This window comes from Cryphonectria parasitica, assembly GCF_011745365.1.
Source record: "Cryphonectria parasitica EP155 unplaced genomic scaffold M406scaffold_2, whole genome shotgun sequence".
In the NCBI taxonomy this organism is placed as follows: Eukaryota; Fungi; Ascomycota; class Sordariomycetes; order Diaporthales; family Cryphonectriaceae; genus Cryphonectria; species Cryphonectria parasitica.
In genome coordinates, this window is record NW_024468910.1 from 2,749,729 (window position 1) to 2,777,436 (window position 27,708).

The 27,708-nt window shown below is 53.9% G+C and overlaps 4 protein-coding genes across 4 annotated transcripts; 2 read left to right on the forward strand and 2 right to left on the reverse strand.

Moving 5' to 3' along the window:
- Positions 1 to 4,498: 4,498 nt before the first annotated feature.
- Positions 4,499 to 5,682, forward strand: M406DRAFT_98719 (uncharacterized protein; the record flags this gene model as incomplete). Its single annotated transcript, XM_040926421.1, has 4 exons — positions 4,499 to 4,546; positions 4,636 to 4,749; positions 4,852 to 5,129; positions 5,209 to 5,682. The coding sequence occupies 4 exons, from the start codon at positions 4,499 to 4,501 to the stop codon at positions 5,249 to 5,251; spliced, it is 483 nt and encodes a 160-aa protein (XP_040779654.1). The 3' UTR covers positions 5,252 to 5,682.
- A 2,331-nt stretch (positions 5,683 to 8,013) lies between these two features.
- Positions 8,014 to 9,406, reverse strand: M406DRAFT_354974 (uncharacterized protein). The gene is made up of 2 exons (XM_040923048.1): positions 9,051 to 9,406; positions 8,014 to 8,611 (listed from the first exon to the last, which is right to left on the reverse strand). The coding sequence occupies exon 2, from the start codon at positions 8,609 to 8,611 to the stop codon at positions 8,330 to 8,332; it is 282 nt and encodes a 93-aa protein (XP_040779655.1). The 5' UTR covers positions 9,051 to 9,406; the 3' UTR covers positions 8,014 to 8,329.
- Positions 9,407 to 9,533: 127 nt separating this feature from the next.
- On the reverse strand, positions 9,534 to 11,410 carry M406DRAFT_320958 (uncharacterized protein). Its single transcript, XM_040919457.1, has 3 exons — positions 11,089 to 11,410; positions 10,213 to 10,893; positions 9,534 to 10,011 (listed from the first exon to the last, which is right to left on the reverse strand). Exons 1-3 carry the CDS (start codon positions 11,180 to 11,182, stop codon positions 9,893 to 9,895), a joined length of 894 nt encoding a protein of 297 aa, XP_040779656.1. The 5' UTR covers positions 11,183 to 11,410; the 3' UTR covers positions 9,534 to 9,892.
- Positions 11,411 to 15,838: 4,428 nt separating this feature from the next.
- M406DRAFT_344757 (uncharacterized protein) lies at positions 15,839 to 27,448 on the forward strand. The gene is made up of 8 exons (XM_040922011.1): positions 15,839 to 16,488; positions 17,008 to 18,685; positions 18,748 to 19,145; positions 19,200 to 23,990; positions 24,753 to 24,795; positions 25,837 to 25,947; positions 26,022 to 26,725; positions 26,788 to 27,448. Exons 1-8 carry the CDS (start codon positions 16,054 to 16,056, stop codon positions 27,214 to 27,216), a joined length of 8,589 nt encoding a protein of 2,862 aa, XP_040779657.1. The 5' UTR covers positions 15,839 to 16,053; the 3' UTR covers positions 27,217 to 27,448.
- The last annotated feature ends 260 nt before the right edge of the window (positions 27,449 to 27,708 follow it).

Genomic DNA, 27,708 nt, shown 5'->3' on the forward strand with positions numbered 1-27,708 from the left:
GCGCAGGTTGAAGCGGTTCTCCGCCTTTCCGGACTCGGCATTGACCCTGGTCAAAAGGTCACGAATCATGATCAGGGCCTTGGGGATGTCTTCCTTGTCTGGGTTGCCATCCTCCGTGTACTTGAGGATGTTCTCGAGCAGTAAGGGGTAACGCGCCAGTCTTGTTGTGGGCTTGGTCAGGTAGCCGTTCAGCTCGAGCTTCCTCGACTCCTTGCGGCGCTCGATCTCGTCGACAAAACGACCAAAGTTGGGGTTGACGGACCGCTCGTTCTCGAACTCGTACTTGGCCTCGAGCTGCTTGGAGCCGTACAAAATGAATGGTTCGAACAGGGGCACACAGTCCAGGAAGATGTCTCCGATGTTCCGCACGACGTGACCGTTCTGTTGTCGGTCTGTCAGGGCCTTGGCGAGCCTGGAGCTCACGGAATGGATACTCGGGGGGTCGATGATGTTGCTGAAGATGTTGCGCACAACTTTCTCCCTGCGCTGGGGCGGGATCGGGGACGCCTTGGACCGGAGCGGGCTGATCCAGAAGTCACGGAGGTATTCCAGATCCTTGCAGAAGTCTCGCTCCGTGTAGCAGATCTCGGAGATGACCTCCTGCCTCTTCTTTTCCTTATCGGAGACGCCGTCGGCGACCTCCTTGGGCACGCTGTTGATCCACAACTTCTGCTCGTCGGTCTGGTCGATGTCGTCGTCGTTGGCAGGTGCCTCGGTCGTCTTCAGGCCGGCGCCGATCTTCAGGTTCAGCCTCGAGACCTGCTCCAGCCGGCGAGGGCATGCGATCGAGTAGCACAGCTGATCTCGCGTGCACGTGGGGGAGTAACACTCGGACAGGAGGACAAAGACACCATTCACGGGGGGTTTGTCAGACTCGTCTTCCATCATGGTGTCCCTGAACTGGTACATCTCGGAGGCCGAGTCGCGGAGACGGTGCTCGTAGGTGACGTCGTGAAAGTACTTCTGGGCATCGAGGGCCCGGCCAAGCAGGAGGGCCAGATTCCTATCGGTCGTCCTGATAATGTATGAGAGCACATCGACGGCCTCGGAACCGCTGAAGGCATTCTTATACGTCAGCTCGTTCTTGGTGCGGTCGCCCGTGATGATCTTCTCGCGAAAGCACTCGCCCACCCGGGACAGGAGCGCAGGATAAACGAGGGGAGGGCGTATCTTGGCCGTCAGAGGACGCTCGCTGTCTATGGTCGCGCGGCTCATCGAGGGTCGGTGGGCCAGCGTGGTGCTGTCGGACCTCTCGGAGATGGACGGCGCGATGGTTGAAGCCATAGACATGGTGCGCCCGCTGTCACCGCTAGCCGAGGACTGCACGCTCGATCTCGTCTGAGCCCCTGGAGCGGGTGGGATGAAACCGCCGCCGCCGTTATTATGATGAAAACCGCTGTAGCCGTCCTGCTGTTGTTGGTGAGAGACCTCGGGCAATCTCCTGTTAGGAATGACCCTCCCGCTCATGGTCTGATGTGCATCACGCTCATGGGCGCCTGGATAGCCACCAGTCATGCTCATAGCCCGCTCGTCGTGTCGTTCTGGCACCACCCTGCCCTGGGCCGTCGTCCGCGATGAGTGTGAACTGTAGGGCGTATGCCGGAAGGCGTTGGCAGGAATCTGCGAGGAGCCGCCACCTTGCTGGTACTGACCACCGCCGGCGCCGGTGCCGGCGCCTGCTCCTCCTCCTCCTGGCTGTTGCTGTTGGTACATGGGCTGCCTCGGCGGACCAGCAAGGGATTGAGAACGGTACGAGTCGGAATTGAGAGCCGGTGCGGGCCCTGAGCCGTTCTGATAGAACCTCTGCGCGGGCGTCCGAGCTCCATAGGCGCCAGGCGGCGGCCCTCTCTGGTCGAATCTCGCAGGGGCGGGCTGCCCTGGAGGATAACGACCTGGCGGCCCCTGAGGTTGTCTCTGCTGTTGCAGGTACTGCTGTTGCGGGGACGGCACCTGGGATCCGCCCGATATCGACCTCTGGCCTTGATAATAGCCATTGGACATGCTCGCGTCCATGGTTCGGGTCCGCTCGTAAGCAGCCTGGGGGGCCATGCGAGGGGGAGGTGGTCGCTGCATCGAGGACATGGTCTGAGTGCGGTCGGCGTGCATCATCTGCGGTGGCACGGAGGAGGAGGTCATGGTGTGGGATCGTCCAGGTCCAGGGGAAGCGCCGAAGATGTTGGCGTAGGCCGCATCTCGTTGTTGGTATTGACCATAGTCTTGATTTTGTCTTCTCGGAGGGGGTATGCGGTCTTGTTGATAGTCGGCCATGGCTGTGATGGGAAGGGGGGGGAGGGGGGAGAGAGACCGGGCCTTGTTTCGTGGGCGTTGAGAGCGGGCGTCGGCCGTCGGCTTCTAGAATTGAGAGGAGTTGTTATCAGCACACGCGAGCGTGCCCATTGGAGATGGAGGAGAGGCGGGTGTAGGGACGAGATGAGGCGTCTATCGTCGGTTTGGGGGAAGGGGAGGGGGTGGTGGTTCTGGTTGTGTGCCTCCGTCCGGATGATGGGGGAGCAACTTTTGGTCGCAGCACAAGCACCGGGAGTCAGGACGAAGGACGGTACCTTACGTACGCGGCCATGCCATGCCGTGCCATGCCACGAATGGCACCAGTCCAGTCCAGTCAAGGACGGGGGCAGGACAGACAGGGCAGGGCAGGGCAGGGCAACAAGGGGAAAAAAGGGAAAAAGTGGACCCTGGGGAACCTTACTCACTCGCAACGCCCTGAAAATGCGTACTCGTCCTCCTCCGCGTTCCGTCTGTTAAAAGGATGGATCGTTGGGAGTTTGGAGTATGGTGTGGTGGTCGAGTGTGGAGTGTGTGTGTGCCAGGCCTCAAACGGCCGCCGATTTTGGTTGAGACTGCAGTACCTTGTGCACCAGGCTGGCTGTTGTGTAGAGATAACACAAAGGCTCTCTGAGCTTGAGCTGGAGCTGCAGGCAGAAGCAGGGTCTCAGGTGTTGTGCAGACTATGTTGTGTGCCCTTTGCCTGTGCGCGCATGTGCAGATCGGTAATGCCCGGTAATGATACTTGTTGTGTCGTGTACTGAAGATGGGTCTTGCACACTGGCTGCAGTCAGATATTGGTGGCTGCTTGGGCTGCTTGGATGGATGGCAGAGAGGTTAGGGGAGGAGGTTTGATGGTGGCCGCCAGTGAAAGAAGAGGCCCTGTCTTGTCTGCCCGCCTGCTTAGCTACTGTTGTTTGGAGGTTCAATAGTGCCTCAGGGCCACCCCTTTGCCGCTTTCCACTGCCCTGGCCACATGCACCTTTTCTTTTCTCCTTTTATCTGGTGGTAGTACAAGGAAGAATGCGTTATGTAGAAAATTTTGTCCAATGTGACCCTATTGCAGTCGATTGTTGAGCTGTAGATCCATTGTTGCAGCCAGGCGTGTGCTATTAGTGAGGTGCAGGTGGGTGCGCCGCTGCGCCGGCAGGAAGACCATGGATGCGCATAGAAGATGGGATGTGAAAGGTGCAATACTCAGAATCGCATCCTGCTGTTGCTGTTGTCTAATACTATGTATGATTCTTATCGTTGATGATGATGATGATGATCATAATAAAAGATTGGACGCAAGCACTCATAGTATCTTCCTCTACATCCTCAGCATTTGTGTCTTCAAGGCAAGGAAGGGTGGTAGCCAGAGGCTGTGTGCATTTGTAGGTGTAGGAGAAATGCCTGGTGATCAACGGGTATTCACAGTTCACTGCTGTCAACAACTGTCTCTAGACAAAGCGAGGCACCCAGCACAGACACGGAATGCTGTCCATCTTGAAGACAGACTGCCGGGCAGCTGTTCTTGTTCCTGTTCCCAACAAAGTCAGTTTCAAAGACCAGAGAAAGGAGTCTATATATATTTTTTTTAAAGTTCATAGTGCTGGGAGGGAGCCGAATCATTGCAAATGATGCCGAGTGCCCGAAAGGCCCTCCAACACCTGTATAATGAGGTATTCAGGTGCTAATTGCAGATCCTCAGCTCTGTGCATCAGCGCTAGAGTAACCCTTCTATTAAAGGCCATCTGCCAGCTGGTTTATGCTGGGTGATCTCCTTAGACACTCACTGAACAGGAATCCTACCCTTGGTCACAGTATCTTTGTGCAAGTAACACATTCAGACATTCAGTTAGAGATCTAGGGTTTGGTTTTCAAGCCGCTTTTTAGGTGTTCACTACAGTGCTGTAGTAGCATAATACATTTTAAGTAGAGTAACCAGCCCCTTACATGGAAGGGTCACTACTCGCATTACCTTAGTGGCTCTGACAACCTGACCCCTGCAGCCCAGTGGACTCTGCTTGCTGCTTAGTCACTAATAGAGCATCTCCAAGGATCATAAGCTAGGAGCTTGTCGACAACTTCGTCAGCGCCTCCAAGCACTCATCAGCCAGATTCTACTCGCCGACCATCCAGTCGTCGATCTGAACACGAACCCAAACAACATATCCATCCTATCTGCACCTCAGGCCTCTGACTAGACAATAGAAGAGAGCACATCGCGACAATGGCAGACTCCGAGCTGTCCCCCAAGTTCGCGCCCTTCATCGGCATGGTACGCACACCTGATCCTGAATCCGTCAGCTGGGTGCTTGAGGAACGATATGGACTGGTCTGAAGTGGACGCCTCTGACCATCTCATAGGGCGGCATCGCGGCAGCCATGATCTTCGGCTGCGCAGGAGCAGCATACGGCACCGCCAAGTCCGGCATAGGCATTGCCGGCGTGGGAACGTTCAGGCCAGATTTGATCATGAAGGTTAGTATTAACCCAACCTGTCCCCGGGCTCACTTCTCTCCATCATCAGCATCCATGAAATCCATCGTACATGTTCCGACTAACTCCTCGCTGCTCGTCTAGTGCCTCATCCCCGTCGTCATGTCCGGTATCATCGCGGTCTACTCCCTTGTTATATCTGTCCTGATCGCGCAGGACCTCGATCCCAAATCCAGTTACAGCCTGTTCAGCGGTTTCATGCACCTCGCCTGCGGTATCTCCGTCGGCATGACAGGTCTCGCGGCTGGGTATTGCATTGGTGTCGTGGGTGACAAGGGCGTGCGGGCCTACATGTATCAGAGCCGCATCTTTGTGGGCATGGTCCTTATCCTCATTTTTGGCGAAGTCCTGGGTCTTTACGGGTTTGTCATTCTCTGCTTCTCAGGAAGTTCCTTTGCTTTCTGATTGTTAGTTGCTAACGGACGGTCTTTTTGCTCGCAGGCTTATCGTGGCGCTGATCCTCAACACGAAGAGCAAGGGCTGATTGTCCACAACCATTATGACTGCGCGACTATGAGCCAGAGAAAGAGCGGAGCGGCAAGCAGACAGGCAAGCATGTGGGCAGGGGAGGGAACGATGTGGCTGTAAGAATATCATTACCAGAGGAGTTGCCAAGCCACGGGCAAGGGATACAGCATTGCATGTTTTGGCGTTTATGGGGGGAGGATCTCTTCCGATGTAGACCTGAATTATATGAGAATGGAGCTGACGTCGTTCAGATCGATCTTCCTCTGCCCAACAAACAAAGCAGTGCAGCAGACGACAAAATGACTCTTTCGGATCGCTGCATCCACGTTGAGTGGGAGGGTCGTCCTACTGAACGTCTTGACGCCCATGTCCTGAACCAATTATGAGGGGCTCCTCACTTCAAGTACCTGGATAGTCAACTAAGAATAGACTCTGCTTGTTTTGTTGTTTTTTTTAGTCTACTCTTTTCCCACCTGCCAGATTCTAACACTGGCGTTCATCTGAATCAGCAATTGGATGGACGAGAGATCCATTGCCTTCGGACGACCTTCCATCATTCCGAGAGGCTGTGAGACTGCCCTGAGAAGGCACTGGAGATTCGGCTCCTATTGCCAAGATAGAACCTGAATTCAATTTCTGCAGCTAGTCTCACAAGCAAGGGACGGGATTAGACAGGAGCGTGCGGCTGTGCAAATTCGGAAATTTCAATATACGCGACATGGGCTAACACCATCCTAGGTATACCGCGCGAAAAGTCTCAAGGCCTTGTTTAATACAAAGAGGACGAGGAATCTACAGATAGGGAGAAAGGGAATAGATGACTGCGGTCTTTTCGTGAGCAGATTTTCCTCTGGCTGATGGGTAGAGCGCGGATGGCTGCCCAGAGATACTGAAGAGGCAAGATCGCGCTGGTCAACTGAGACATTGTCGATAACACATTCCTGAGCGCTCCCACGCTCCCTGCGACCTGGGCGCGTCAATTTCTTCGCTGAGATCATGGCTCGCCCTCCGGAACGTACCGGCGACTCGAATCACCTGAGCAGTAATTTCGAACTGGATCACGATGGATTCCAGCGCGCCCGGCAGACATTTGTTAGGACTGGGCACGCGTCTGCTTGGATTTTGCTCTCCATCTATAAATCCCCGAGCAGACCTGTGAGCTGGCCGTTCTGGCCCTCATGGGAACTTGACTCCCTACCACACTCGTTGTCTGAATTTGTCTTTTCCTCTTCACCTTCTTCGCAGCCATGAAGAGATCTTTGCTTACAGGCGTGCTGGCCAGCATCGCTCCGCCGGTCCTCGCTACCGCCCAGGGAGCTGACATTGGTGGTTATGGTGTTCCTCCTCCCCTTGCTTCAGTCTGTTTCACGTATTCTTCCACCTATCTTGAGACTATATCGCCAGGCCCAGCTGTTGCCACTGTCACGCAGCCTGGTGGTGCCGTTACTGTCACGCAGCCCTCCTCGCAGGCCTCTACTACCGCACCAGCGTTCTTCGACCAGGTGATTTTGGAGATCATTCCACTTACAGCCGCTGGTCGAAAGCGTCAGGCAGCAGGATCGGGCGTCGGAGGCTTCGTCAGCACTGGCTCGGACCCGAACCCAGAGAGCTGTACTGATGCGACCACGTTCAACCTGGGCGGGGGAGAGTTGACGTTGGACGGGGATGCCATCTTCGTGGTCCTCCAGGACGACGTTTACATCGAGCTGCGCACCGCCGGCACGCCCCCAGCTGGCGCCATCACCACTACTTTCGCCAGCAGCAACGGCTTTATTGCTTGGGAAAACTTTGACTTCCTGACCGGAGCGGCCACCTTTTGCCAGGTCACAACGACTGGACAGGTCTATGCCGTTTTCGAGGACGAGTATCCTGAGGACTGTGTCACTGTCGCCCTCCAGGTTTTCAATCGTAAGTCTCTTGACGGTGTCTCCTCTGCTTCTGAGAGGGAATTTCTCTCGGCTATGCAATTGCTTTCAAGGCTAATCAGGAAATCAACAGCCGCGGACTGCCAGAACGGAAACATCACTCCCGTGAGTTCTAGCGTCAGCACCACCACAACTTCCCCGGAATCAATTCCCACCGCCGGTCCTTCTACTACCAGCCAATTCACGTTCTACCCGAATTCGTCCATAACGAGCGCGCCCTCCGGCCTGCCTTCCTCGACATCGAGCTCTACCTCGTCTGCAGGCTGCTCCTTTGCCACATCAGGATCAGTTCTCTCGGGCGGCGGGTTTGAGGATGGCGAGACACCGTTTGTAGTCACCCAAGAGGGCGATGGATTCACCATCTCCATCCTGCCCTCCTCAGACAGCCCTGCGCCCAACAGTGAAATATGCGGGTATTTCTTGTCTCTCAGCTTTGCTGGCGGTAACGCCTCGACGCTGGTCTATACTGCGTCCGTCCCGACGACGGCAGGTGACGAGTACACCATTACCTTCCAGGGTCTCGCCAATGCCGGAAGCCAGTTGACCAAGAGACGCACCCTGGGCGCACGACAGGACGACACTGACACTTCAGGCTCAACTTGGACCGTTTCTGTGGACTCGACTCCCATCGCAGATGGACAGCCGTCGGACGGCACGCCTACCTGGCAGACCTATAGCGGGCAATTCACCGCCACTGGAGATGACAACATCAACATCAACATCACCGCGCAAGGAGGCCCGAGCTACTATCTTTTCGACAACTTCGTCATCGTTGCCAATAGTGTTCAGCCCTCGCAATCCAGCGAGGTCCCGTCCAGTTCCACCGAATCGCCCTCGACGACCGAGGCGCCTCCACTCAGCTCTATAGCCTCCACGACGACAGCTTCCTCCACCTCGAGCATCACTCTTCCGCCCCAGCCAACCATCACCGCCGGCCTTCCATTCTTCATCGACCTGAGCCCCTACCTGAACAATCTCGGAGACATCATCACATCTGTTGATTTTGACCCAAGCACGACCTGGCTTGAGGATTCCGTAGACACTGACGCCCAGACCCTCGATGGAACAGCACCCAGTGTCATCACCCCCGGCATAGTCACGGTCACCATCGATGCTGACGATGGAACCACCGTCCAGCCGTACACTGTGACCTTTACGATTGCTCTTGTCTATGGTATCATCTCGACGACGTCGGGCGGATCCCTTACCACCAACGGCGTGACCTCACTACCAACGTTGCCCATTCCTACCAATCCCCTGACCTCAGCAGTCACGACGCCCAGCGCCTCGGCGTCGGCCTCCACCAGTAGCAGCTCGACATCAAGCGCGTTCTGTCCATTCTCCACCTCGGGCTCCATTTTCGCAGACGGAGGCTTTGAGGCCCCAAGCCAAGTGGGCCCATTCACGCTCGGAGGGCAGGTCAGCCTCAGCGCATGGAACCAAGTGATCATCACGTCCGCTGCCAGCCCCACGGCCAACCAGCCGTCCGACCTCTGCAGCTACGTCGTCGAGTTCCAGGCGCCCCAGCTTCTCCAGTCTGGCAACTCGTTGTACCAGTACAACCTGACCACCGTGGCCTCGCAGGCCTACTCGCTCTCCTTCGAGGCGGCGGCTTGCGGCTCCATCACGTCGCAAACCTTTGCCGTGTCTGTCAACTCGCAGGTCCTCGTGACCGTCGCTGTCCCCGTGCAGTGCTCCTGGAGCACATACCATTACACCTTTACCGCCAACACTACGACGACCACCCTGGGTATTGACCTGGTGGCATTACTTCTCACGGATGGTACGTTTGCTTATCTTCTCTTACCCTTCTCGATTTTGAAGGGGGAAAGAATAAAAAAAAAGGCTTGTAGGTCAACCTCTTGCTGACATTGTGATCCCAAAATACAGCGTCCTACTACTTTGATAACTTCATCATCGTCCCTACCAGTGTCTCGTCCAGCACCACCGCAGCCACAGCCTCAGCCACGTCCACAAGGAGATAAATAGACTGATATTTTTCTGTTGTTTTCTTTTTCTTCCCCATTTCCCTTTTCTTTCTCTTCTGCAGAACATTATTTTGTGGCCCCCTTTTTGTTTTAATTATTTCTCCTCCCTTAATCTTTTGGAAAATAGGTTCTCTATTTTTCTCTGCACGGACTTTCAAAGCGGGCATTTAATATGATATATATTGAATGTTCTTGGGATTAGGAAACTTGTGCCTGGCAGATCCAATACACTATATTAAACTCGTGTGCTTTATCTCGACTCAAAAGTACTCGAGATGTCGTGTGAATGGTGAGAGAAGATGTGTTCCTAAAGATGACCAATGCAGTTCCTACAGGAGCGGTAAGATCTGTCATATGACGGGCCCAAACTTATAGGTTCTCATGTGGGATTGGAATCATGCCAGATTATTTTTCTTTTTTCACCCTATCGCAATGTGCATGCATTCTAGTTCATTGGCATTATTTGATCTTGAAACATACAAGGTCGTCAAAACATTTCAGGTTTCATCCCCCAGCTTGAATGAATGCACCCACATGCACCATATGATGTTCATGCTGCTGCTGCTGCTGCTGCTGCTGCTGTTGGGCAAATAGTCAAACAAATAAAAACCAGCACATAGTCCCAGAAAGAACGCCCTATTAGACCCAAACAGAGGCCAGAAAAGACAGAAAGAAGATGCCACCCTTAGAGACAAGAAGAAATCAGCCCTCGACTGAAGGGAAACGGCCCGTTGCGCCGTGACTTCAACGACGGTAGGTGAAACGACGGGTGAGTCGGCCGCGCGACAAGCCCGTGTTGCTGCTTAGGCCCTGGCGGAACTTGTTCCAGCTGCGCTCGTTGTCGTCACGCTCCCTCTGTTGGGCTATTTGTTGGCAACAAATTAGCAAAACTTTCCTCTCTTCTACTCAGAAGATGTTCTTCTTTCCCCTCTCCTTTCTTTCTTTTTTCTTGCCTTCTTTTTTTCGTCTGTTTCTCCCGTAATCACGACGAGGAGCAAGAAGAAGATAGAAGAAGAGAAGGAGAGAAAGGGGGGGGGGGGAGGGAGGGAGGGAAAACCACCTACCGAGAAAGAAATCCCACCTCCTATCCTCCCGATACAGCACCGCATCCCCATTCTCCCTAGCCAGCCTCTCCCTTCTCGCCCTGGCAGCCGCTTCCTCGCCGACCAGGTATGGATCCTCGAGCGGCCTGACGCGCTCGCCGCCTCCGCGCGGGGTGTCAGAGCCCGACGACGACCCACCAGCCCCGGCGCTGCTGACCTCCTCGTTGACCCTGTCAAGCACGCGGGCCGCGTTGCGCAGGAGTCCTTCCCCGCTGGACATGGCAGCCTGGGCGCGGCGGGTGGCGACGCGCTGGTATGTCGGGTTCGTGTTGACGATGCTCCATGAGGGGATGCGGAAGGCGGCCAGGGTGGGCACGTCGGAGGCGCTGCGCCGCGGGGCGGGAGGGATCGGGGGCAGGCCTGGCGTGGAGAGGTGTGCTGTGTTGGACGGCAGCAGGGTCGGGAGGCTGTGTGTGCGGCTGGTTGTTGTGGTGGTGGTGGTGGTGGTGGTGGTGGTGTTGTGGTGGTTGTTGCTGCTGTTGCTGCTGATGGGCCCTGCGGCGGTGGTATTGGTGGGCCCGCCTACTGCGCTGGCAGCCGATGGTGTGTTGTTGTGCGCGTGGTTCGAGGAGGAGGGCGGTGAGTACGGTGGGATAGTCTCGCCGTTGGAGATCGTGGTGTGGTAGGAGGGAGCCTCCGAGACTGAGAATGAAGCAAACGCCGAGTCAGTATGTGTGTATAGTTTCGGTGCATACATCTTTGTGGCCGTGGCCCCCGTCTAGGTTGTCGGGTGAAGGTATGTACACGCCCCCCCCCCCCCTCCCGGACCGAGGATATATGGGAGACAGCTACGGTTCAGAATTACACGGGACATGAAATACAAAGAACAAAACTCACCATAGGAAGGGGCAGCAGAGCGGATCGATGCTGTCTCGAAGTCCTGCCTGCTGTAGCCGCGCAGGATAATGTCGTGCTCAAAGGTGGTAGCCATGGTTTGGGTTCTGGCTTATGATCTCGGCTGTGTGAGGTTGGGAGGGGTGTGTAGGTGGAGGGTTGGCGGTGAGGACAACGGGGACATTGGTATGCTTTGGTCTGAAGAGAAGAAGTATAGGAAGAAGAGAAGAAGCAGGAGAGGTAACGGTCAAAGTCAAGTGAACGGAGAAGAAGAAGGCGGAGGAGGAGAAGGGTCCTAGACCGACAAGATAACCTCTTGGCCTGCACACTCGCTTGTGAATCCGAGTCTATGTACTAAGTATGTATGGGAAAGGCCGAACGGTACCAGAAACTGTATAAGTCCCCTCTAAAACGCGCAGCACGCGAGCAACCACATGCAACCCTTCCCGGGCGTGTGAGACAACGGGGTGGAGGTCACGCTCCCGCCTTGGTGCACACGCGCACGCACACACACACACACACGCAGAAGCGGGCAGATATCAGGGTCTTCTGATAACAGATAGGCTGAAGGTGTTCTTAAAAAGTGGTGTGTATGTTGTGTGAAGGCTCACGGCTTCGTTAAGAGACAAGAACCCCAACAACAAACACAACTCCGGAACTCGCTCGTGAGGAGCAAACACCTCTATCACTTAAGTAGATTCACAGACAAAGCCCAAGCCCGGGAAGACAGGCACGGCTAGGGACGCTGCCGAGAGAAGGAAAGGAAAAACCCCTCCAGTTCTGAAAGGGAAGGGGAAAGGGCCCGGCAAGAAAGTAGCAGAGAATCATCTACTATGGTACAATGTGGAGGACAGGACAGAACAGGATAGGATAGGATAGGGTGGCATGTGCTCCCCCTCTTCGTCCCCCACTCCTCACAAGCATCTCGCGGCTTGCAGGGATAAGACAAGCGAAGAGAGAGAGGGGGGGGGCCGGAGGGCGGTGGAGAAAGGTCGTTTACTACCGCGTAACTACTCTGTTGGTACCATATCACAGTAGTATGTTACTATGTACTATATAAGTAGCCTTTTCTTTTCTCTCTAGGCCAGGAGGGGAGAGACTTTCGGGAGGAGGTTGGGCTTCCCTCTTCTTGTGGAGTCTGGAAGCCTGGGCTGCAGGTCAGCCTGCAGGACTATTGCATTCCCAGCAAGCCAGCGTTCCAAGAAGGGACTGGTGATGAACTGTCAGCACCGCTCATTGGCGTGCCTGGGTCCCCAAAGATGCATGCAGCGGCCGTACTCGACTAGCAGGTAAGCGGCTCCCAGATCTCACCCGCGAGGGAGGGCCCCCAAAGTAATCAGTTGTTGTTGATGTTGTGGATGGAACAACGGGGGAAACCTTTGTCTCGTGTCTGTCGAAAACCCGCCTGCTGCTCGTCCTCTGCTGTTGGAACTGCCAAGAAAAAAGGGATCCGACGGGCGCGGTGAGCATGCGCCCGGGGGGGGGGGGGGGTTAATGGAGGCCACTTAGCTCTGCGACAAAAAGGCGCAGCAGTACCAGTTGCTAGTGATATATGAGTTATCGGGGGAAAAGAACAGGTCTTGCTGTTTCCCGTTTTGCAGGATGCACCCACGGGGCACCTTGGGGATGAACACGGGAGGCCTCGTGGAGATAGATGATCGGCGGGGAATTGTGTCTGGAAAACCTGATTCTCAAACTGGCTAGCAGTAGCAGCATGTCGGTTGATGGACTACTACCACCATGTTTCTGTATAGTAATAAACTATAGTAGTGTGAGGATGAAATCATCGACGGATACTACAGTACAAAACACGACAGTACGACAAGCTTGCTGGAGTTGTGGAACCGACCGCGCCGTTTGGACCGGGCGGGATTGAATTAGGCCCCGGGGACAAGATCGAATACTGTGTGCACAGTACTTCACTTGGAACTACTACTCCTACAGAAGACCATCTGCCGAGTGCCGAAAACCCCCAGCCACGCAATGAGCTTGCGCGAATTTCCTTCAGCGTGCCGTTGGGACGCGACGGTGTCCGTCCCTTCCCGAGTACTCCGCCGAGCGTGTTGTGTCTTCGCTTTTGACTCGGGCGGTGAGACTTGGAAAATGCCATGGCCTGGAGAGGATCGAGATTTGGGAGTTTACCGTGCTTGGCTTGCTTAGGTGGTAGGGCTTGCACGGCTGGTGCAGTGGCACGGCGTTTCCACTTGCAAGCAGGGCCCAGCGGGACGGGAGCGGATGCAACGTTGAAGATTCCCCTAAAAAACCAGACCTCAACTGTCGTCCACACTTGGATCGGCAAGTTTTCGTTTGACTTTGAGCATTTGTCACAAATGGAAATGAAAGACATCTGAACTTCATGTACATGATTTTCAATTGTTTACATGTGTAGGCATTGGGAATCAGCTCTTCCAAATCTAACGAGCCTGCACAGTAGTCCCTATTCTAGACTCAAGTGCTAGAATCCTGAGCCTTGCAATGTTGCATGTGTAAAGCATGGGACAGGATTGTATGCAGTGATCTATGGAAATGATCTTGGGACCTGGGACTAGAGACACTCCCAAGCAAGATGTACCCTCATATCTCATGTTGGAAGTGCACATACTGAAGCACTCGCCCCCGTCCGTGAGACTTGGGAGGAAGAGCCCAGCCATCATATCCAACCTTCATTAATTATCGATGAGCTATTAGGTTCGTCCCGAGAAGGATATGACAAAGTCTTGTGGAGCCCACCTTCTACTCCAGCTGTGAAAACTGGAGGTCTCGGCGAAACCCCGAAGAAGCTGACGATGTCAAGTGATTAATTACCGTATACACTTCCGTTAAGCAGCCAAAAGAGTTGCAAAAGAGCCTGTAGTGGCTCAAAAGTGAGTAAATTTCAGAAACCTTATACATATTGTGGATATGTTTTTTGAAATATTTTCTATGATAGAAATACCATGATGTATTGCAGTGAAAAGACCCCTTTCCCGTCTCTCTCTTGGGAGGGGGGGGGGAAGGGAAAAAGAAAAAGGAAGTGCAAAAAAATGAATCAAGGCGCCTGAGGCTGGAATTGAACATACAGCTGCAGAGCACACTGTATCTTATAGTGCAAAGGGAAATGGGCTCAACCACTTACGACCGTTGCACTACGATACCTACTTGGCCTTGATTCGCTAAGTGACAGCACAACTGTTGGACTGATCTATATACCCAGTCACTATCACTCAACAGCGGTAAAGGATCTCAAACCACTTTGATACCTCCTGGTCTTGCAGCATATCCATGAGACCTCCTTGCCCAGGCCTATGCTGACCTCAACATGTCACAGAAGTGATCTCCAGTGCAGTTTCACTGCCTTATATTTCTACAATCCAGGCTTCCAACAATGTAACACAGAATGCTCAATGCCCAGGTGCTCGACGATGTAGACCAGGCTGCAATTCTATCCAGTATCTTGTGGCAACATCAGAACTGAGTATTTCAATGTTACCATTTAGGTGTCATGAAACCAGATTTTGAACATTGTAAGTGCGAGTATATCTTTCAAGGCTCATGAGAACCAGCTGTTGAAGCAATTCACGTAATTTCAGGCTGTCTCTGGGGGGGGGGGGGGAAATGGACAATAAAACAGGGGATACTCTGCAGTATGGTCACGATGGACATTCTGCATGATGTATTACTTGTTGCTGTCAAGCTTTCCCTGCCTGACTTGCACATCAAGTTGTGAATAATAAGTAGCAAATACCTAAATGTGCTCTCTGGGGGAAGGGGTGATTTCTTTTGATTATTTCATAGAGTTGATAAAGGATGAAGTGGGTCTTCCTGAGGACTGTTCTGCAAGTTGATGAAGACCTCCATGTCATTCTGAGCCCCAACAGATTCGAGACTGGTATGGTGATTCCTAGATCAAGCCGCAGTTGGATATCAAGTCCGCCGCCATGCTATGTATTGACATTCGTGGGCTTGCCATCTGGCAAGTAAATCCTCGTGTTTATTACGGATTTGCTGAGAAATCCTCACAGTCAGACAAGGGCTTTCACTCCTCTTTTCTTCCTCCCGGCAGCGCCCTCCCCTTCTTTTCCAAATCGCATCAATATCAAGATCTCATACATACACTTCTTCATGGTCTGTCTCAGCAAGTAGCATTGCCCACTGGTGTCGTGGACCCTGAGAAGTAATACTACTCTTAACTTGCTATCTGATGATAACTGTATTTGAATTGCCTGCACAAGGGTGCGAGTCCAGGTCCGTAAACTCACTCTACTGGGTGGCTGGATCTTGATGTGAAAAGCATTGTGGTTGTTTTGTCAAACGAGGCATGGTTCTCCTTCCCCTGCAAGGAAAGGCGTGATTCTATTTGTGGAGCACAAACAGACAGACTTTGTGTTGTCTTGCAGCATGATTTCATCTTCACGAAGGCAACTGTGCTCAAGAGAAGAAATGAGTGATTGTTGTTGCAGTGGACTCATCTTTTGGTGGTGAAACAAACGCTGATGAAAGGCTAGTGTGGAGCTGACGTTGTGCCAGACGAGGCCTGTAGGTTGGCTGGGATCAAGTTGGGGGGGGGGGTGCCCCACTAGAGTACACTGCAGTCGGTATCAAGCTCCTGCCAGGGCCGCGTTTGCATATGGTACGTGTGAGCTACACACGAGCCCAAGGCTGACACCTTCAACTCTAAGCCTCCTGGATCCAATCTGACCTTGCTTGCAATACATTGCATTCTACCTGCCTATTCTCCTTCTACTCATGACCATCTCACTTTGCTCATATACATACAATCTGTGGATTTGACAAGCTCCTTTTCAAGCAGCAGCAGTAACTACTGTGGGGTTAGTCAACAGTAGCCCATCCACAGTACCCCTCCCCCTGCCTTCACATGTGGCAGATTTGTGGTTTGAACCTGGACCCTTAAAGGGTGCTGGGACGGATTTTCGAGGGTGGACAGAGGGGATGAGATAGTGAAGGACAATCTTGGAGAACACTCAAACCATGGAGTCCCTCTCTGTGCCCAAGCTGGCAAGCCGCACTCGACGATATCGCTCCTCGACATCAGCATCAAACCCCCCTGCTGTGACGAAGGCCACCGAAGTCCTCCAACATCTTTTCGACGAGATTGGTGCTGTGATCCAGATCAGAGAAGGCTCCGAATACCCAGAATTTCCTCCCATCCTGAAGACCGCCCGACAGATACATCAACATGTTGCTGCCACGAACCCACCGTCCCCCTCCCAAGACGATTTCCGCCACCTTGACGGTTACCAACGCCTCCTCAACGTTCTCCGAGCCTACTCCGGCTTCTACAACCCCCAGAAGAGGACGTTGGAAGAGAAGAAGGGGTTCTTTGAGCTTCTGCATGTCGTGCTGGCCATCATCTCTGCGACGTTCAGGGAACATCATGGGAACCGCCGCTACTTTAAGCACAGGGTTGAGGGTGCCGGCTGGGAGGCTCTGGAACAGATCATAGCCAGTGTCGGACTGGGTGGTTCCGACTCGGACCTCTGGTCAAACTGTCAGCTGTTTGGGAAACTGCTGTCCTTCGCGCTCGACGACCAGAGGTTGGATGAACTGTGCCAGGCGGTAGCCGCAGCCACCGCTCCCCAGTCCCAGGAGCACGGCTCGGTACAAGAGGACGTGGAATATCACAAGGCTGATGGGACAAGGATTAAGAGTTTCGACGTGTCCACGATTGAGAACGAGCTGGCGAGGGTCATCACCTCCACCACTGTCCTCTCGAACCCGGAGATAATGCGCGCCACTGCCGATTTCTGGGAGTCTATGCCCCGAGAGACGGACACCACCGAGAACCTGGCCTCCGTCATTGTCCTGACTACCATGAGGCTGGCCAGCTCAGCCTCCTTTTACAACTTGACTGCCTTGCATGGGACCGGTGTCCTCTCAAGATTCCTGGCTCTGTACTTTACCAACGAATCAATATTGTCACAGTACGAGAAGAAGATCGTCCTCGACTTGTGCAAGTCCTTGATGCACCTCGGCGTCAACCGGCTTGCGGACACACAGCTACTCCTGTCCAGACAAGATTCGGCAGCATCCCAGTTCTGTTTGGATATGGCATTGAAGAATCACGGACCTCCTTTCGTCCAGTTCGATCTATCTCTTCACGGGCACTCATCCATCGAGCTGCCATCACTTGGACGCTCGTTCCCTCCACAATCTTCCGCAGGTTACACCTTTACTGCTTGGATGCGTGTGGATCGTTTCGATCCCAACTCTCACACGACCATCTTTGGCGTTTTTGATGCTTCGTCAACATGCTTTCTGATGGCATATCTCGAAAAAGATACCCACAATTTCATCCTGCAGACTTCTGTCACCTCTCAAAGACCAAGTGTGCGCTTCAAGTCGGTCAAGTTCAAGGAGAACAGGTGGTACCATATCGCGCTTGTCCATCGGCGACCGCGAACCATGACTGCTAGTAAGGCGTCGTTATTTGTTAACGGCGAGTTTGCTGAGCAGCTCAAGTCACAATATCCGATGCCTCCACCGGCGAGCAAGGCGAGCAACGGGAGCACGGAAAGCTTTGCCTCTTTCAACTCGAGTGGCAACAAGACACAGCCCGTCCAGGCGTTCTTGGGGACCCCTCGCAACCTCTCCACCACGCTCGGGCGTGGGCTGATCTTCTCAAAATGGTCGCTGGCATCAGCTCATCTCCTCGAGGATGCACTGAGTGATGATTTTCTCGCCGTGCACTACCGTCTGGGACCTAGATATCAGGGCAATTTCCAGGACTGCCTCGGTGGCTTCCAGACCTACGAGGCGTCAGCAGCTTTGGGACTGCGCAATGAAATGCTACATCCTGGTAATGAAGAAGGCTCCTCGGATATCCTCAGGGCGATTCGAGACAAGGCAAGCAGCATCCTGCCGGAGCAGAGGATCTTGTTGAGCACGCTCCCCACGGCCATCTTTCGCACTGATGGACAGTTCCTGGACTCGTTTCTTTTCCGATCACTTTCGAGAAACGCCGCGAGTAATTTGTTCCAGATGACTACCAAGAGTGGCACCGCAATTTCCATAAATGCTGCGCTGCCTTGTGTCAATGATGCCCTTGTCCGGGTTCACGGTGTTGCTGTCTTGACCGGAGACCCTGTCGTCGCAACACCCTTTAATTTTGATGCCAATTTGTGGCGGGTGGGTGGTTTTACGCCTGTCGCCCTGAAGCTTGTTGAACGTGCAAGGAATGCGGAAGAGTTTTTGCGCTCCGTTGAGCTGATGTTCTTAGCCATCAAGAAGAGCTGGAGAAACAGCGAGGCCATGGAACGTGACAATGGCTACGCCATCTTGGGCATGCTGCTGAGGGCGAAGCTTGGATATGCCACTTCCGGTAATGACATACCAGGCTGGCGACTCTTACTGACGCCCGAGGAGCGAGACCAGCTGAGCTTCCAATTGCTGAGCTTGGTGCTCGACTTCATTGGGTACAAGCACTCAAGCCCTGTTGAATCCTTCATCGTCAACCCCCTAGCCTATCGGATCCTGCTTATAGATTTCGACACCTGGCGGAAGGCCGCTCCTATCACACAAGAATTGTATTACAAGCAATTTGTGACATTCGCAGTCAACAGCAAGTTTCATGACTTTAACAGTCGCCGATTGCAGCGCATGCGTCAGTATATACCAAGCCGCAGACTACTCAAGGGTCATAGACTGACTTGTTTTCCGGTACAGGCATTGTGAAAAGATTACTAGACGCCCTGAAAGCAGAGACATTATCTGAGGATGTCCTCCCTCACTTCTTGGCTGCCTTCGAGAGCCTCATCAAATGCAACTTCAGCACCGAGGTGCACCGAACCATAGCTCTGTTCATCACCTATACTTTTCATTCCTCCGCAAATTCACAGCCACGGACTCCGCGACCGTCTTCCGCAGTTGGAACGCCAACTGTAACTACGAACAGCAGAATTGGATTACGTCGATCAACCGTCGACTCGATGAACGGGTCCGGTCTGCGTAACTTGACGAAGAAGGCAGTTGGTGTCAAGATATTGGAGCTGTATACGAACCTGCTATGTCTCAAGGGAAGTTACACGGAGATCCAAAAATTTGCAAGGACAGTGACGAACAAGGTATGTATCACCTCTCGGCCAGAGCAGCTCTTTTACTAAAGCAAACACCCCCAGTGGCTGTTGTACCTACTTGCGGAGGACAACCCAGAGATCGTAGTCTATGGCTGCAAGATCATTTCCAGGCTGCTGGTATCCCACGGCGCGAACTATATCGCGAAATTTACCAACAAAACTGGCGGCTTCGCGATCATGGCCCATCGTTTGAAACATTGGTGGGACATTCCGACTCTTTGGCCGATGTGCTTGAGCATTCTCTTCGGATATGATGTGTCTCAAATCGATTTTGATCGGTCTTTCGATCTGATGAACCTGACGGAATTGTTTGGACAGAGCCGAGTGGCTTATCCCGACGTTCTGCCAGTAATCACAACGATGCTTCAGCATGGTCTCAGGGATATCCTAAAGTACCAGGATGATCCAGAGTCTCCCGTGAATCCTGAGCAAGGGAATTTTAAGAATTTGACCACTTCGGATGCGTCCTCGACGAGACCACGAGCTCGATCCATGAACTTCATGGACGAACTCGGAACCAGATGTACGCGTGGTGTGGATAAGGAGAGAGTCGCTAGCCACGCTGTCGTCCTTCAGACCATCGTTAAATTCCTGGGTGATCTTCACAAACGCTCCGCTGACTTTCGAGATTTCGCACTGTCGTCCAAGTACGTGCGGCTGCTGCTGGCCGCTCTATATCCAGTTCTCGTCAGCACAGACCCCGTCAGCCCTGAGACTGAACTCAACTCGCGAGACTCTGCGCTTACGTTTGAGGGCGGCGATGTTATCATACGTCCTCTGGCGGGATCCTCCAGCACTGCTCCGATAGTCAGAACGACAGTTGTCTCGTCGGTCAAAGGCTCGCCAGGTCAGACTAAGGGTTCTCAGCTTCGGCGAGCTTCTTCCTTCGTGCTCGTGACAGCTCAAGACTCGCCACAAGCATCCAAGAGCACCGCACGGCTTGCACATGTCATGTCTCCCAAACAACAAGTCCATGCACAGATGATCAGCAATGTCGTTCTTGATGGCCTCCTTGGTCTTGTCCTTGATGTCTTCACGGATCAGGTGCTGGTCCGCAAAGACTTTCAAGGTTTTGGCCTCTTTCTAAAGATCCCTCCTGGTTTCCAGGAACACCAGGCGTACTTCGAATCCTATATTTTGCGACACTTTGTCTCTCACCTTGCCTCCATCATCCAGTCAAACCAAGCCATCCTCAGCGAGACTAAGGTGCTCACGAACATGTCTCGATTTGCTCTGCACATGCTGGATGCCACCTTTGAGGGTTGGTTCATGAACGGCGCCGAGACCATCATGGACTTTCTCGGGACTATGCTCGAATATCTCGCTCGACCCGATGTGTCTGCCTTGAAGAGCGTCCGGCTTTGCAGCCAGAATGTCACAGTGTTGAAAAGCGCTTTCGTCAAGCTGGTGCTGCTCCGACTGTCCGACACTGACGACGTTCAAGTTTCTGAATCCACTAACGTTGCGGTTCTCTCGAACATATTCTACTGGCAGCTGGTCCTGCTGGATTGCCTCTCTATGGTGGAAGACGATTCCATGAGACTCATCTGGTATCAGTTGTACGGCAAACTCATTGATGCACGGGAGCGAGTGCGACTGGCTGCTGCTGGCATCTTGCGCATTATGCTTGTTCAAAAGCCCCATGAGTGCTCACGGGTCTTCCGAGAGTTCATGACTTCGGAGGATCACCAACTCACCCAGGGCTTCCACACACTGACTGAAGTGGACGACGGCACATTCCTCGACTGGGTTGATCAGCACAGGCCTTCGTTGGACGCTTTGTTCCTGGGCGCCATGTCCAAGCCTTGGGAAGAATACGTCAGCCAGGAGAACCAGCGCACACTGGAAAGCGCCAGATTGCGATTGTCCCGTCGCAAGGACAAGCTCAAAGAGTGGCGCGATGAGGCTCGGTCCATTGAGAATGTTCTCCTCCGGCATGAGATGGCAAACAGCGCTTGGATGAAGAGCATCTTTCACACGGAGCATTCCAAACACCAGCGTCTGACCCAGGATCAACAGGATGACTTTGTGTTCCTTGTCTCCTCTTTTGGCAAGATGGATCGAGATCTCAAGCGTCCTGGTGGTGTCTTTGCCGATCCTTCACCTGTGATAAAATGGAAGTTGGACAGGACGGAAGGGAGGAATCGAATGCGACTACGGCTTCTTCCCGACTATTCAAAGTCGCAAGAAGAGTATCAATCGAAGCAGACGAAAAAGAAGCAGCAGCCCGAGCACAAATCTACAGAACCCCTCCCCAGTGTTGCAGGGCTCAAATTGGACACCAAGATTGGTCCTAGTCCTCCTCCGACCAAGAAAACTGTTCCAAGCGGCTCCGAAGCACAAGGCATAGATAATGCCATGGCTAGCGAAGCAGATCAGACTGAGCAACCCTCAAACTCGACTGTTGCGCCAGAAGACGACTTTGAGATGATCGAGGACATGAATGAGCCCGGAGGTGACGAAGCATTCGAGGATAAGAACCGAAAAGTCATGAGGCGTCTTGAAGTAGGCGACACAGTGCAGAGCGTGTATAACATTTCTCGCATCATTGGTCTCGAGGCTTGCGAAGGCATCCTCATCATCGGCAAAGAGGCGCTGTACCTGATGGACAATGTGTTCCGCAGTGCCGACGGCGAAATTATCAATGTCTGGCAAGCCCCACCTGAAGAACGCGACCCGTACTCCCAAATCATCACGGGTAGCAAAGGAGCCGAGAAACCCAAGGCGCAGAAAGGCAATGAGCAAGAATCTCGCAGCTGGAGGTGGCACGACGTGATTAGTATCTCAAAGCGCCGCTTCCTCTTCCGAGACGTTGCTATTGAAATTTTTTTCACGGACGGTCGGAGCTACCTAATGACTGCGCTCACCCCGGGCATCCGAGATGAGGTCTTCGCGAGGCTCTCAAACAAGACGCCTCATACGTCGGACCCGAAGTCGCTGCCAAACCCTGAGGATGCGTGGAGGCTGGAAGCCATCAAGGTCTTTGACGAAGCGCCGCAGTCCTTTGGCTCCAAGTTTGGGTCCATCTTCAACGCGTCTCCGTGGAACCCCATCATGAGAAGATGGCAGAAGGGAGAGATCTCCAACTTCCATTACCTCATGCTCATCAACACGATGGCCGGAAGAACATTCAATGATCTGACGCAATATCCGGTCTTCCCTTGGGTCCTGGCCGACTACACTAGCGAGGAACTCGACTTGACCAACCCAGCCTCGTTCCGGGACCTGTCGAAACCAATGGGTGCGCAAACGGTGGCCCGACAGACCGACTACATGTTGCGCTACAGCAATCTGATGGAAGTGGGCGAGACTCCCTTTCACTATGGGACCCACTACTCATCTGCTATGGTCGTTGCGTCTTATCTGATCCGACTGCCACCCTTCGTGCAGTCCTACATACTGCTTCAAGGCGGGTCATTCGATCACCCGGACAGATTGTTCTACTCCATTGAGGGCGCATGGAAGTCATCATCGAGGGACACAGGCACCGACGTAAGGGAACTCATCCCGGAGTTCTTTTATCTGCCTGACTTCCTCACCAATATAAATGGCTATGACTTTGGCGAGCGTCAGGGCAATGCTGGAAAGGTTGATAATGTCATCCTGCCGCCCTGGGCCAAGGGTGATCCCAAGATCTTCATCCAGAAAAACCGAGAGGCGCTTGAGAGCCCGTACGTAACGCAGAGGCTTCACCACTGGATCGACTTGGTCTTTGGGTTCAAGCAGAGAGGCGAGGCAGCTGTGGACAATCTCAACGTCTTTCATCATCTGTCCTATCATGGTGCTATTGACTTGGACAGTCTCGTCGACGAAAAAGAGCGGGCCATCACCACGAACATCATCCACAACTTTGGGCAGACGCCACACCAGGTGTTTGCCAAGCCGCATCCAGCCCGTGATATCGCCAACACAGCACCCAGACGACTCGACACAGGGGTCCAAGCCTTGACAAGGGTTACGTATCCCTTGCTTGAGAGCCATGAGCGTGTGGCCAGCATCATCTACGCGCCGAAGCTAGACCGTCTGCTCTGCGCCTCGCCCTTCCGGATCAACATGCCACCGCACTACGACAAATTCCTTGAATGGGGTTTCGCGGACAACAGCATCCGTTTTTACCTCAGTGATAATCGTAAGCCGATTGGACTGCAGGAAAACCTCCACCAGGGCCAGATCTCATGCGTGGCATTTGCAGACTCCAAGACACTGATCACCGCTGGCGAGGACAGTGTTGTCTCGGTCTACACGGTCAAGATGCCTTCAGGGAAGAACGTGGAGCTTTTGCCACGACTGTCGCTGTTTGGTCACAAGACACCTGTCAATGTCATTGCCGTGTCCAAGGCGTTCAGCACGTTTCTCACCGTTTCGCAGGATGGCACCGCCTTCCTCTGGGATCTCAACCGGCTCGACTTCATCCGCAAGCTGCCCGTGAACCGACCGGTGGAATGCGCACGTATCAACGACGTCTCGGGCGAGATCATGCTGTGCTCGGGTCCCAACGTCCTCCTCTACACACTCAACGGCGAGCTGCTCCTGGAGCAGAATGTCTGTGGAGGCGAAGGGCAGGATGACTATGTACACTCGTGCGCGTTTTACGAGGGGCAGGGGAACGAGTGGCTGGAGAATTACCTCGTCTTCACGGGTCACAGGCGTGGTCGGGTGAACGTTTGGCGGAAGGCAGTGAGGAAGGGCGACGGCAAGTGGGTGCTGGAGCTCCTCAGGAGGCTGGACCATGTCGATGTCAAGAGCGAGACAGGGGCACCGATCGATGGGCCAATTACCTGTGTAACGCCGATGCCAGGAGTGGTGTACACGGGGGATGAGGACGGAAGAGTCGTAAGTTTCCTTTCTTCTTCCTCTCGTTGGCCGAACTGAAATGTCTGGCATGGGCTATCTGGAGCTAATAAGTTACACGAGCAGTACGAATGGAATCTTGTACAGAGAGAGCAGCGCTAGAGGCGTTGGTGCTCCTCGGGGTCATTCGTCATCATCTAGAGCAGGAGAAATGGCTAGGTGTAGTGCAATGAATCGACGAAACTAGAAGCATAGCGCGGAGCAAGAATTGGATGCCTGGGGCTTGAAATCTTGCTTGGGTTGCGCACATTTCTTCTTGTTGGTCTAGAGAGAAAAGTCCACGGAGCTTCTGTTATTCTAAGGGTTGGTCACGTTTGCTTGTGGTAGATAGACGGGACCCGAAAGGCACCGCGGGAATCAGGATAGAGGAAATGAAATGCTTAGAGTCGACTAGAAACCCTTGTCGCTCGTACCTCTCTTTCTGACGCAGTATGTCGGGTTCTGTTGTCCGTGAGGGTGGCTGTATCTGAGCACCAGACGATCATGTAACCTCGCTGGTATCTCGAGCACTGTTTGACCCGTGGATGTCCGAGAAGCTGACCCTTGAGTAGTTCTTGATTGGGAAACCCTAACGCCCCTTATGTACAGTTGATCCAGGCTCCGTCCGTTGAGCTTTTCCTTCTTGCCGTCCCGGTCCGACACGTAAGGCCACTCTCTAGTCGCGAACTCGATTTCCCAGGCGCCCGCTTTCCTGTCCTGACTGGTATCATCCCGCACTCTCACTGCTCAGTCTCGTCGCCGTAGCCAGTCAACGTCTTTCTCGGACCGGAAGGGACTAGAAATCATGGTTAGCACGGTGGGGGCTCGAGAAGCCAAGCCAGCCAGCGGGCTTTGGGGAAAAGGTCGTACTCGGATATGTGGAAGGTATAGGTGCCGCGTTGGGGTCCCCCAGGCGGTGTCTGATGGGTGGCACGACGGCCAGCATGACGGGGCCGGCGGCGCCTATCACGCAGGACCAGAAGAGGGCAGGGCGTTCTCGTGATGCCCAGCGCCAGTAGCGGAGGGGCTGCTGCCAGAATAGAGGGGCTCGGCCGGACATTGTGGTCTCTGTCAGAAAGGGTCAGGATTTGCCTTGCTTCAGTACAGTAGAAGCTAGAATGGGGGTTGGAGTCTTACATGTGCGGGTTCAATTGAGGGGTGAAGTTCAATGCCCTATCCTCGACTTGGGATCTCGGCAGAGCTTCAATTGTCGAAGTGAAGTCAGTGGAATGGGATCAGAAGCCATTGGTCAGTTGTGATTATGTAATGATGCTCTCCCGTTATATCCTGGTAGACATGGCCCGTGCCCGAGGTACAGGGCACCCCCCTTGTCAAAGCTGGCGCAAGAAGGCCACGCAGTCCCGTGGCAGTAAGGCCAGGGGTCTTGTAGAAGGTCCCCCACAGGCGGGTCTTGGCAAAGGACTACGTATCCAAAGCTGTAACTTGAACTGAACAGCAGCAACCTCATCAACTTTCTTGTGTGTGAACGCCGCAGGACAATTCATAACCAGCAGCTGAGCGACCAACAAACCAGCTGCTGCCCCATGCGAAGCAAGTAATTGCTGTCGCCCTCTGTACCCTCTTTTCCTTTTCTCCTCCTCTTTCAGTTTTTTTCTCATTTCGTCTTGGCCTCACCCTACCAAGATGAAGTTTGTCTTGTCGTGTCTGTTGCTGTTCCTGGCAGCTGTTGCGCAAGCTCTCAGTGCCACTGGCGACCGTCTCCTTACAATTTGGGAAGATGTGGAGGATCAAAAGCTTTACTCCAAGTTCATAGGAGATCTTGAGAGTATGCGAATTGTTCTCAAAACTTGATCTGGCGTACAATTGCTAATTACGGACTGTTCTGCAGGTCGAGGCTACAAGATCACACATGCGACTCCCAAACAGGACAACTTGAAGTTGGAACACCTGGGCGAGAGGAATTATGACCAAATCATCTTCTTCCCTGTCAAGGCCAAGGGTACAGAAGCCCCCTCTCATGTCATGTATAGCTATAATTGTCACACGAGGCTGACTGCGGTGCTGTATTTCCAGGCCTGGGCCCTAACCTGACGGCGAAGAACCTCCTCGACTTTCTCAACGCTGGCGGAAACATCATGGTTGCCCTGAGCTCCACACAGGCCGTCCCTACCGCCCTGAACGCTGCTCTTATCGAGCTCGACATACAGATCCCCGCCGAGCGAACAGGCCTCGTTGTCGACCACTTCAGCTACGATGTTTCCAGCGCAGCCGACAGCCACGACGTGGTCCTCCTGAAGGCACCCGCTCAGTACAAGCCCGGCACGAAGAATTACTTTAGCAGCGACAACAAGGACGCCGTGATCGCGTTCCCTCGCGGTGTCGGACACGTCCTCGGCGACGGCCCCCTGCTGACGCCCGTCCTCAAGGCACCCAGGACCGCCTACATTTACAACCAGAAGGACCAGTCCGAGGTCGTTGACGAGGTTTTTGCGGCCGGCGAGCAGCTGGCTCTGGTGTCTGTCGCCCAGGCGCGCAACTCAGCCCGCTTCGCCGTCGTGGGCTCCGCCGAGATGCTCCAGGACAAGTGGGTGGACGCCAAGGTCAAGCGCCCCGGCGAGAAGGACACTGTCAAGACCGCGAACGGGGACTTTGCGAAGAGCATCGCCGGGTGGACGTTCCACGAGGTCGGACACCTGCGCGTCAACTCTGTCGAGCACCGTTCCGCACTCACGCCCAATGTTTCCAACCCTGGAATCTACCGGGTCAGCTCGGACGCGGTAGGTGCCACATGTATATACCCTGCGAAGCTCGGGACGGTTGACTGACCATGTATCAATAGACCTACACCATCTCCATCTCCGAGTGGGCCTGGGACCGCTGGGTTCGCTTCGAGGTTCCCGACCAGGACGAGCTGCAGCTCGAGTTCAGCATGCTCTCCGCCTTCCACCGCCTGGAGCTCCAGCCGCAGGAGGGCGCACCGGCCGACGAGGGGGTCTACAGCGTTACGTTCAAGGTCCCTGACCACCACGGCGTCTTCAACTTCATCACCAACTACAAGCGGCCCTTCCTGACCAACGTCGAGGAGAAGCACACGGTGACCGTCCGCCACCTGGCCCACGACGAGTTCGATGCCTCGTATGAGATCCACGCCGCCTGGCCGTACCTCACGAGCATCGGTGTCACCTGCACCGGCTGGCTGCTCTTTGTTGCCCTCTGGTTGTTTAACAGGCCTCAGAGGCAGGCCGACACTGCCAAGAAGACGCAGTAGACGGCCTCCTCGGGAGGCTGGCATGACGCAGAGATGGGAACTCATAGTGTGAGGATCTCTTTTTGAGAACTACGGCGAAAGCGATGGGATGTCCTTGGGAGCTGGGTCAGCAAGCAGATCTGGCAGGGTCGTATCACTCGCGCATGTACAGTACATAGGGAAAAGGGCCCTTTCTGGGATGGGGTTCTGGGTTAAAAAGTCTACGGATCAATCAATGAGCAAATTTGATGGCATTGCGTCGTATTGTCACTGCAACTGTGTCTAGTCTATCTTTCTGGCCTGCTTCCTCCAAACTCCCGCCCACTTGAATTGCCTCATATACATTGCAGGAGGTCGCGTTGACGTTCAGTCTAAGTGCCTCGGCCCGGCGGCCTGTTGTCGCATTGTCCTACCATGTCCTGTATCCAACCATCTTCTCCTCTCCGTTGGCTTGCCTTTACAGCCCCTTCTCTCTGACCTGTGTCGCGACCACTGGGACGAACAGACACGGAA

Coding starts and splice junctions, on each gene's coding strand:
- M406DRAFT_320958 (XM_040919457.1), bottom strand. CDS start 11,182: ATGGCTACCACCTTTGAGCACGACATTATCCTGCGCGGCTACAGCAGG. Junction 10,894..11,088: donor CTCTGCTGCCCCTTCCTATG/GTGAGTTTTGTT, acceptor CTTCATTCTCAG/TCTCGGAGGCTCCCTCCTAC. Junction 10,012..10,212: donor GAGGTGGGATTTCTTTCTCG/GTAGGTGGTTTT, acceptor GCCAACAAATAG/CCCAACAGAGGGAGCGTGAC.
- M406DRAFT_354974 (XM_040923048.1), bottom strand. CDS start 8,611: ATGATCACTTGGTTCCATGCGCTGAGGCTGACCTGCCCTCCGAGCGTG.
- M406DRAFT_344757 (XM_040922011.1), top strand. CDS start 16,054: ATGGAGTCCCTCTCTGTGCCCAAGCTGGCAAGCCGCACTCGACGATAT. Junction 16,489..17,007: donor GCCGCTACTTTAAGCACAGG/GTTGAGGGTGCC, acceptor ATATTGTCACAG/TACGAGAAGAAGATCGTCCT. Junction 25,948..26,021: donor CTTCCCTGTCAAGGCCAAGG/GTACAGAAGCCC, acceptor CTGTATTTCCAG/GCCTGGGCCCTAACCTGACG.